The sequence below is a fragment of the Megalops cyprinoides genome, chromosome 13 (genome assembly GCF_013368585.1).
Source record: "Megalops cyprinoides isolate fMegCyp1 chromosome 13, fMegCyp1.pri, whole genome shotgun sequence".
Lineage (NCBI taxonomy): Eukaryota > Metazoa > Chordata > Actinopteri > Elopiformes > Megalopidae > Megalops > Megalops cyprinoides.
This window is the reverse complement of record NC_050595.1, coordinates 12,307,924-12,319,167: the sequence shown is the minus strand read 5'-3', so window position 1 is coordinate 12,319,167 and position 11,244 is coordinate 12,307,924. Positions and strand designations below refer to the sequence as shown.

Sequence of the window (11,244 nt, the reverse complement as noted above, 5' to 3'; positions counted from 1 at the left end):
GACTTTAAATACAGTTGTATTTATTGTTTCGAAGCAGAAATGCACCTTCGATACCTTCAGAAGTGACCTTTACACACATACTCTGGCATCCCCCATTCGCTGCACCACAGCGTTTCCCGCTGCGCTCTGTGTTTGTATTCGTTTCAGCGTGACGGTGCGCATCCACTTGCCTTTTCCTGTTTGTTTCTGCATCGGGCCTCGTTCCTCTCTCAGCCTTGGATGATCACATTTGATTCCCCTTTAGAGAGCGGCACCAACTGGAAAATGCCATGCCGTGACAGGGGCCGGCCCAGACGCCGCACCGTTGCCCTAGGGGGGCAAGCAGGGCCTGTCACTTTCCCTTGACTACAAGGTCCTGGCCCTTCCTAACAGAAAACAGCAGATGTGACTGCAGCTTTTGAAATTTAATTCCACCGTTAACCTGAGCTACCTCCTCGCAATACACGCGAGTAGTCTTACGCACTCGCTCAAAAGGGAAATAACAATCGTGCCAGTGTTTTCGCAATAAATCATTGCATTTGTATGTGTTATCCCCTGTCAACAATAATAATAATAGCCAATACATTTTCTTTCCTTCCACTAGGTTTAGTTTGAAAACTAGGAGGAATACAATATCCAAAAGACTTGTTACATCAGAAATACACAACCACCCTAGCTATATTTCCTTTCAGTGACTATTAGATGCTTCTTGTCCAGAACAAACTCCCCTTGAAATAGCAACTTTGTCAAAAAAAAAGGCCACAAAAGGACCTTCAACATAATATTTTGCTTAGATTCAGACCATGTTTTCCAAAAGTTGCAGTTCTGTACCAGAAATACTTAAATTTGAACCCATCCTGGGTTCATGGGCATGATGGTGTCACAGCAGCATGGAGCAAGGCTACTAGTGCCCTCTAGTGGTCATTTATGTCACAATCTATCAGGCAGTTTGTGGAATTTCCAGTCTAATGAATGATTGAAGGTGTCCTGAGAAGACAAATACACAAACACAAAGAAAATACATCAGGATGCCTACCACATTTTAACAACATAAATCATGTATTTATGTTAACCACTTTTGTTCTCTATGATATGATTGATGGTACTATCTTCAAAATGGTTTTCTTTTTTGAGAGCACTGCATTCAGTTGAATTGAATTAATTTATTGAATGATACACGCATCTCTTGGTTCTACAATATTCTTTAGAATTAGAGCTCCATCTGATTTTCCCTTGGCTGGGACCTCACTTTTTAGACCTTCCCAGTGCACAGCATATAAGATGGCGTTGCGGAAGCACTGGGAAATGTAGTCAGCTCAGTACAGCCTCCCTCAAGACTTCTAAGACTTCTTCAGAAAAAAAGAAAGACACAAGCAAAGAAAAATTGGAACACAAAAAATAAAATCAGTTATTGTCTTAGTTGCCTTAATCTTAATTTTATTACAGCACCAGAAGCTATACAGGAGGGTAGACTTAGAAAAAAAAATATGGATTGAATGAACACACACAACTCTAGTAGAATAAGGGAGAGTCATTTGGATACTCCTCAGGACAGCAGAATATTCTATGTTTCTGTGACCCCTACCACAATCTACAGAATTGAGCTGGTGCCCCCTGCAGGGCATATGGGGACAGCGGAATCGGGTCAGTCTAACACAATGGTGGAAACTGAACTGTGGGCGGGTTGAAGGCTTGTCAAGGTGAAGGGACAACCAGCGAGGACATGTTCTTGACCTGTTTCACAAAAGCAGGCCTAGTCTTTTCAGTTAAAAACAAACCAAGAGAATTAAATACTCCTCTTTACATATACACATTTGTGCTGTGAGAGCATACAAACATATAAAAATACTTGTTAACTAGTCTTGATAAGAAAATAATGTATAAAAGTATATAGCAAAAAACATTTAATCATCTCTGTCAAATCGATCCTTTCCATCCTTATTTTCCTTATATTACATGAAGATTAAACAAACAAAAAACTACAAGTTTCATTGTATCCCTTATCCAGAAATACTCACATCGAAAAGGAAGACAAAACAAATGGGTGAAATCTCTTAACTGTGATGCAAACCCTGGCTGTGAAAAGCCAAGTTCCTTTTGGCGGGTAACGTGGTGGGACAATCCTTAATGACCAAAGTAAAGGCACACACTTCCTCCTGAGATCAGGCCAAACCAAAATTAACTGCAACTACACTTATGGTGACAACTTTGTAAGCCAACAAGAAACTTATTCTGCATAACTGTTTAACACTTAAGCATCAACAGCAAAAAACTGTCAGTTCTTTCACATGAGAGAATCAAGTCCTAAGAATTTCTCAAATACGGGATCGTTTTAAAAATTCAGAGGCTGACAGGAAATACTATCCTTTGTGGCCAAAACTCTGCTTTGTCAGCAAAACTGGAGAGGTGCCTATGGTTCAATGTCTTGCTCTTAATCTTCAGCACACTGCAGTTTCTTTTTGGTTTGGCTAATCTGCGGATGTCTACAGAGGATGAGCCCGAGAAGTGCATGCTTGGGCAATCTGGTTTTGAGGATAACCAGCTCAACTAATTTCCTTACTCTTACTGAGCAAGTTTTAATGAGTGGGAAAAAGCAGATTGAGTGGATGTGGCCACTGAAACGAATGCGTTCAAAGACACAAAAGTGGAAACACTGGCCTACAACAGAACACAAACTTGGCATCACTGTTTTTTGGCTGTTTGTGTACATACTATACATACATACATACATGTATATAACTATGTTTATGTACATCAGACCAAGCTCATCAACCTCACTTACTGTACTTCAGTAATTTAATTAATTAGAGATGCATTTTCAAAAATCACAACAAATTTCACTTATGCACAGTAGCTGATTAGCACATGAATGTAAAAATGAATATGGCACTACACACTCAAAGCTCAATTACAACACCTCAGTCCATAAGGCCAAAATACCTGTTGCTAAAAACCATTTTCCTTTTTCTTTTTTCTTTCAACTGACATTCCAGATAGGTTTTGTTATCATTTTGTTTCATCATCATTTCGTCAAAAATACAAATGTCACTAAGACAAATGCCAAGGCCATAAATTGTCCTTCAACATACAAAAAAATGGAATTCTTTAAGCAGTGTTTAGTGTTAGGAGGTTTTTGCACACGCGTGTTGGGATGGTACTTTTTTCTGTGTGTTGAGTGGTTGTCCGTCAGTTTTCCTTGTTCTTCCGTTTAGTGTAGTCCCTGGCTGGCGCCTCCAAGGTTGTCGTGGAGACCACTACTGTCAGTCATGCAGGTGCAGAAGGCAGCACTCATCCACACAGGATGTGATGTCAGAAGGCAGGGGGCGGGGACTAGTGACAGCAGCTGGGTGAGTGGCAGTGAGAGGGCCCACTCAGACGATCACACAATGGCAGCCGCTCTTGTCCTTCTCTTTCCGTGTGGGCTCTGGTGAGGGTGGGCACTCCTGCTCCTGGAATTTTCTGTAAAAAAAAAAAAAAAAAAAATATTGAAACATAGCAGAAATTCCTGACAATTTTATGCTTGCATTTTTTAACACAACACAGTAGTTATACAGAAGCAATGGTATTTTCACTTGGAGCTTGAAGTAAAATGCATTTTCAAAAAATTAAGTATTAAAAAAATGTTCAACCCAGTGAAAAGGTCTAGTTGGATGTACCAAGCATACAATATGCCAAGTCAGCGGGCCTTAGAGAGATATGCAAATGATTGTGATGTCAAAACAAACACTTTCACTGTGCTTTACATTTTCACAGAACCACCACTTAATGTCGACAATAAATCAATACCTGTTGCATTATAGGGCGATACATCTTGTGTTAACTGTCAGATTCCTCTGTCTCACTCACCTTATTACTCTAACTAGTTCGTGAAAGGCCTGGTCTACGTTCATGCGGATCTTAGCTGATGCCTCCATGTATGTTACTTTCAGCTGTCTGGCCAGCTGCTGTCCCTCCTCCTGAGTCACCTGGAAGGGAAGATCATAAAATTCAGGACCCATTACATCTAAGAGATCCCATAAATGGTTTGGAAAAGAACACAGACCTAGTACTAACAAAACAGTGTTGTAATGTCCAATGCCCTCTGCTGGAAACGTGAAAAAACGTTTCTGAAGAACTGGCTGCTGAAGATCACAAATAAGCGTTGATATACAAAAGCCGTTTAAAAGTAACCCTATCTTAAAGTGTTATGGGTCACCATAAAAGCTTACATGGCCACATGGGCCCTAAAGAAGCATTTTCTTTGTTTTCCCCAAAACATTTTGCCATTATACTATTGTCTATGTGTTTCTGCATTCCATGTAATATATTCAAAACATCTAGTTTAATCAAGAAAGGAAAAAGTATTTTGCTCAGCAGTGCTTCCAAATCCAACTTCTATATATGGAATTAAAGAAATTTGTTTACAAATGTTATGATGTGCTAAATACAAGCATTTAACTATACTGATCTAACTAGTGTTGAGCTGAGCTGAAACTGTCCTGAACTGTTCTGAATAGAACTGAATAATTTAAGGTACTTTTTCCTATATATCAGTTTAAATCATTTTAAATTGATTTAAACTCAAACAAATAACAACATTGAGCCATCTTTCAACTTAACTAATGCATGCAAACAACTATGAATAGTTCAATGAGATTGACCTTTCAGTTACAGCTCATTTTTCCCGCCACTAGATGACAGTATAGTCAGTCATGGACAGGCTGCGGTCACACCGCTGTCCGCATGCAATTATAGAATGGGGTGGTGCACATCAGGGCACCGAGTTCTAGTAAAGCACAGTTTTTGATTACACGAGTGGGATCAGACATCTTGCAAGCTGACTCAATCAAACTGATGATGCAATTTTAAAGTGTTCTGTCATTCGTTCTAGTTAAGCTGGACCTTGTTCTCAGTCCAATACAGCTTTCAGTGTGATGGAGGCCTGTTTCCATGGCGAGTAGCAGTCCCTGCACAGTTACTTTCCTCCTCCCCCTCTCTGGAAAACAGATGTCACCTGCCCTTTTACTTCAATTATTCTCCCATTTCCTAACGCGGACCAGCACTTTATGCCAATGCCCAGGACTTCAGCCAATCTGCTGAGCTGGGTGGCTCTGCTCAGTGGATGAGACAATTGTTTTCAGCTGTTCGATCCCTAAAGCTTTGCTCCTTCATCATCATCATGTCTAACTGCTTCCAAGTCTACATGTAAGACAAGGCTGCCTTGCCTCACTGTACACTATTGGCTTGTGCTTTGGAGTTTTTAAGGGAGATTTACCAGTACAGACAGGAAGCCCCTCCGAAACCCCCCAGGACTGTGGGATTTAATACTACAGAAAGGAAGTGCCTTTTGTCTTCGATAGGAAATTTATTCATACGGACAGGGAGTCCCTGCGAAGCCTCCAAGACTGAGAGATTTAGTTATATTGACATGAAGTACCTTGGTGTCTTTGGTGACAGATTTTAGAATGTGGACAGTAAGTCCTTGCGAAACCTCCAGGCCTGCACTGTGCAGCTCACCTGTCTCTGCAGCTCCAGGTCTGCCTTGTTGCCCACGAGGATCATGGGAAAATCGTCACGGTCCTTTACCCTAAGGATCTGTCTCTGGAATTTGTAGATTTCTTCAAAACTGGAAAACAACAAAAAATAAAATACAGCAGTGCTCCGGGGAGTAAGGTAGTGTTTCCATTAGTAAAAAGTCTCAGAATCAACATTATGGAATCGCAACTTTAAGAAAATCATTACACTTTCATTGAACCCATTTGTAGATGAAGGTGAAGTTGAGATGAAGCACCTAAAGAGAGCATTGAGGTAGTGTCCCCACCCTGAATTTGAACCTACAAATCTAGGGTCCAAAGTTCAGTGTGCCAACCACCACATGACATGTTGGCCCATTTCATGTGCAATGTTCTAACGCTTGGAAGCACGCAATCATTGGCTCAGGAGGCGCTGAGGAAAGCGCTGAAGGCTTTCCCTTTCATTTCAGCGTGAGGGTTTCCATCTCCTGGAAAATCTAAACGGAATGTGGTGCCCCCCCGACCCCTCCCTTCCCTCACCCCCGCCCAGAAGCCTTGTGAATGAAACCTCTTCCTCTTCTTGACGGGTTTTTGCGAGTCTGAATCAGACAGTGAGTCAAGCAGGGGGAACTCCTTGTGGAACATGTTCCCCTCACGGTACACCGCTATGGTGTTCTGGAAATGTTGCGAGAATGTTATGTTAGCCAGATGACTTTGCAATGAGCAGAAGGCCTGCTTCCAGCTCACTGTTGTTCCACATGCTTAAGAGCGTACCCTCAGTGCTCAACCAAACAGCACAGAACACAACAGCCCTTCAGCAACGGGAGTAAACAAAGCCTACCCACACACGGCTGAATTCCAGTGACCCAACAGCTTTATGACTGCTCAGTAAACTGGGTCGAAATCAGAGCTGAATAACATAAACCGAGGAAGGAAAGGCTGTTTACTGGCTCAAGGGACACATGGCACTTTAACAGCAGGTCCGCACACGGAATACTACTGATGGGCCGGGGCTCACAGTATACCATCCAGCAAGGTAGAGGAGGAAATGGAAACTTAAAAAGGGGCGTGATAAGTTTTTTTTTTTTTTTTATACAAACAAAACTGAAAGAGTGATGTGGTGAAGGTCAGGGCAATGGAGAAAAGGGAGGGGAACAAGTGAGAGATAAAGAGAGGGAAATGGGACCACAGTGAAATACAAGTGACTCAGCTAAAAAAAAAAAGGCAGGTTGGCAGAGGACGAAAGAGAGGTGTGATGGAAGAAAGACGGGGAGGAGGGTCTAGAGTAAGAGAGAAGGAGAGAGCGGTCAGCGGAGGCGACAAGCGGCTCGTGTCCCACCCACCTTCCTCTGTCGGTGACGGAGAAGACCAACAGGAAGCCCTCCCCTGTCCTCATGTATTGTTCTCTCATGGCTCCAAACTCTTCCTGTCCCGCTGTGTCCAGGACTGACAAACACCAGGGAGACCTCATCAGTCACTCACAGAGAACACCTCACCAAGTGCAGTCACAGAAATGACACAGCACATGACATCTGGGCACAGGTTAAACGCAGACTAAACAGCTAACAAAGATCATCTGTCCGGCGCGCATATCTATATATACGTACATGTATAAAGCAACCAAGCAATAACACATATGCATGTGCACACTAAATATCACACATAACCATAAACTATAAGGGGATTCTTACAGCTTCAAAAATACACACAAGTAGGCCAGAGGTAACTTCATTGGTTTCTGATGTTTACAATTTGCAGTTGTGAACTGGCACCCTATTTTGTATTTCCTGTTATTCTCATTATAAGTGTCACATTACAAAAAACATACATCATAACTGGCGCGACTCCAAACCAACTGCCCCCTAACCAGATATAGTTCATAGAAGTGCGGCTCCTCGCACTTTAAGCGAAATGAACGTTTCCCAGCTGCGTGTTTATTTTCTGAATGAAGGGGCTTTTGTGGACACTCTGGAGCGTTTGTGATGTGGCTGCGTTTCCTCCATCGGCAGCACACTTACTGTCCAGGCGGGCTGCCCTCTCGTCAATCACACACTGCTTTGTGTAGGAGTCTTCAATCGTGGGGTCATAGTCGGTGACAAAGTAAGACTGAAAGAAAGAGGGGGGGGGAAAGGACGTTAGTACCACTGTGTTATTGGAAGAGCGCACAACGCAACGCCTCTTAAAGGTGAGTCCGCAATCAAAAACATTTTCCAGAAGGTGAATCCTAGCTGCGTGAACTTTATAACAGTTTAGCTGACAGCCCCAACGCCCGCAGCGCCGTTAAGTATGCAGGATACGAACGCTTTGATAAACTCGATTTGTTTTGAAAGGCGGAGTAAATAAGGGCTCGCTCAACCGGCCGGACCAAGCGGGCCCCGCTGTGTCGGCCGGCTCCGGGAACAAGGTCATCCCGCCTTGTTTGCAGTCAAAACAGCTCTTTCATGCGGACGGCACATTCCGCATGGCTTCCAGTCCGACAATTACGCTAATCGCTTCCAAAGCTTGTTAATTAACCGCAAACATGGGCCGCGCTCGGCCCACATGCGAAAGAGCTTTCCCGATAATCTAAACACGCCAGCAGCTGAGGACACGGGGGACTTGAAGCAGCACATTATTCACATTTTTTAACATGACTCCTTGGCCTCCCTTGAGGGAACGGGTTGAGGGATACAAGGTTACAAATTGCTACGAGATGCAGTAGTATCACTGTGCACCATCGCAGTAACTAAACAGCCAACTGGATCACCCAAAATGTGTTTAGTCATAGTGACACCTTAAATTCCACGAAAACATAAACAAGTTTAACTAAGCATGATGTTTATGCCCAATAAAAATGACACTGTTATGACATGAATCACAGATTTTCATGAGACTTACACAAAGTGCGTCACAGTAGACGGAACTACCCCCTGCAACAAACATCAGTTTCTGTTGAATGGATACCCCTGCAGCTGAGAGAGATTCTCAAAGGCTTTTCCTACTGAAGTGCTGACGCAGAGAGAAATGTTGTAGGCTAAGTGCATGGCTGGGCTATCTCTGATGCTACACGGACTCTCGTTTTGTATGCGGCGCATTCAAGTCTCCAGTACTCTGTCACTCACAGCTTTTCAATTATTCATCAGCAGACCTGAGTATGCAGCCCGCCCCATGGATTTCCTGCCTGCAGCACAGACCAGACTCAACCAGTCCAAACTCATGGCTATGGCTGGTCACACAGTCCAAGTCAGAATGACGGTCAGTTGTGTTGACCAAACCAGGACATTGATCAGTTGTACAGCTGAAACCATGACCACAGTCAGTCGTGCGGTGGAAATTAGGCTCACAGTCAGTCATGCAGTCCAAGTCAAAGCTACGGTGGGTTATGTGTAGTCCAAGTCAGGGCTATGGTCAGTCACACATAGTGAAAATTAGGGCTATGGTTGGCTCAAACTTGTTCCTCTCATTTTAGTGCAGAGTACATATTCATGTTCCACAAACCACTGCAGTTACACGGTGGCTGGAGCTGCTCTCTGAAGAACAATCAGCAGTTTACCTGGCCAGCGGCATTCAAAGAAAACAAGACATACATTTACATTTATTTACATTTATTCATTTAGCAGACGCTTTTATCCAAAGCGACGTACAAAAGTGCATACAGTAAGTATAGCGACAGTACGGGGACAGGATGTGTACACTTCCACAACGAGACATACATATATATTTGATGTTCTGAGATAGTCAACAAGTGCTTGAAAATGAACTCCTTATGAAATGTTCATTTCAATCTGTTAACACACAAATTCAACAGACTTTACCAGGGACATTTATAAAATTCTTAATACATCCAAACACTCTCTCTTACAGTATTGAAAAGGGGATTTCTGAAGTCCTTGAAGTGGAACCAAGGCAACTGCTTCACTAGTTTAAGCAAAAGGTATACACCACATGAATGAGGAAGTAAGTGTTTGGGAATATGACAACAAACTTCAGCAATGACCCCTGGGACACACACGTCAGCACACCACATGTTTTACCAGAATAGCAAACTCCCTTATTCAGTACTTACATATGACATATTAACCACCTGGACAACGGGACAGCCCTGTCTGAAGTAATTCTGCTGAATTACTGTTGAGTGAAAAAGCACTGTATCTTCAAGACAGAGAATCAATTGCTTAATTCCCATACCACTATTCCACAGAACTGACAGGTCTCCATTGCCTTGTTTGAATTTAAGAGATTTATGAATAGGCCTTGTGTGCAGACTGTGACTCATCTTAAATGGCCTGTAAAACTGTACTGGGCCATCCGTCATGCCCTGACATACAATGACCATATCTGATCTCTTCCTCAGCCTGACAGTGACGTCACTGCTGGGTCTGAACAGCGGAGAAACCAATGCAGTCTCACCTGCAGAGAGCTGCTCAGGGGGCAGAGTGCTCAAGAGTTCAAGTCAAGAGCGTGGCCTGGACAACTGCACCTCTACACCACGTTTGGATCCACAGCGGACCTGCGATTCTGTTTTATCCCTTTGCAGTAGCAGTGCTTCATACTGGTTCTGAATGGTTAATGCATTCCAGGTTTCTTCCCACTTATGCCTTAAATATCCCATCACTTGCCTGATCTGGGGAATTCACCCATTTGCTCTTCTTTCAAAAAGATAGGGTTTTAATCACCCCTGTATGAACGTTCATGATCACAATCAATGAAGCCTTCTATGGAGCTTCAGATGTTTCATCTAACATGAAATGTGTTAATCTGTCCTCAGAAGCGGCCTTGGTTTTAGGGCTGGTTCAGTCTCTGTGTAATTGATGAACAACTTCTGTGCCAGTTTCCCGCAGAGCTGTGTGTGTCGTGTGCAGCTGCTGGTGAGCATATAGAAGCAAGCGTGTTGGCACACCACAATGCTACGAGAGGAGAGACCCTGTCCCAGCACACAGAGCCAGACCCCTCCACCATGGGCAGCTCAGCTCAGGACCAGAGGAAGGAAGCTCCACCCATACAAAGGGCAGGAGGGCTCCAGCAAGGCATTCTGGGAGAATGTGACATCACAGAAGAAGTATTCCCTCTCTGCCCTCTGGAACACTCTGGAAGAGAGAGCCCTTAGCTCACTGTTCCCCTCTGAATTAATTTTTCAATTTTCCCCCAATTTTCAATATTTTTCTGAAACTGATCTGGGTGCCCAGATTGAGCATTTAACCTTATCAAGAGACTGCAAATACAGCTTCATCAGAAATTGAGTGCAGTGTGGCAGTCAAGCAAGGGTGTCTTGTGCCTTTGTCTCTCTCAGTCAGAGAGAAAATGAGGATGCAAGCGGGCATGGAGTAACCTCTGCATGCGCCAACACACCACTTCCTCACAAGACAAACAGCTTGCCAAGTCTATATATGTAGTCTTTCAAATCTGAAATGATCATCCCACTCATTTGAGTGTGAATCTGCTTGCTATGCACTGATTCAACCAGAAAAATCCAACACAACGCACAAATGTGTGGCTAACGGTCTGGTTAAAAGCATCTATTTTTGTGAATTAAATTCTGCGGCCTCCCGGAAATACTCTCTGCAATAAGACGGCTGTCCACACCAAGAATAAAAGGATGCGCCCGCCGAGCAGATTAACAAACAGGTTGAGCCGTCCAAAGCAAATAGGCCTCAACAATTTTAGCTAAACCGCTTGCCATGTGCACTCCTCCATTTAAACAAGCCTCAACTTTAAAAAACAGAGCAAGAGTTGCTTTCAAACGTACCCTAATGTTACTCGAGAAAGATTTCCGACTGCAGAGACAGAAACCGTG

The 11,244-nt window shown here is 43.3% G+C and overlaps 1 protein-coding gene across 1 annotated transcript in view; it reads right to left on the bottom strand.

The window, feature by feature from the left end:
* Window positions 1-1,380: 1,380 nt before the first annotated feature.
* Window positions 1,381-11,244, bottom strand: part of LOC118787954 (ras-related protein R-Ras2-like) — a 32,540-nt gene continuing 22,676 nt past the window's right edge. The window contains exons 2-6 of the mRNA XM_036543737.1: window positions 7,490-7,577; window positions 6,815-6,917; window positions 5,476-5,584; window positions 3,826-3,944; window positions 1,381-3,438 (exon numbers count right to left, since the gene is read on the bottom strand). Coding sequence (XP_036399630.1) covers window positions 3,351-3,438; window positions 3,826-3,944; window positions 5,476-5,584; window positions 6,815-6,917; window positions 7,490-7,577 — 507 coding nt within the window. The 3' untranslated portion in view covers window positions 1,381-3,350. The remainder of the gene's footprint in view (window positions 3,439-3,825; window positions 3,945-5,475; window positions 5,585-6,814; window positions 6,918-7,489; window positions 7,578-11,244) is intronic.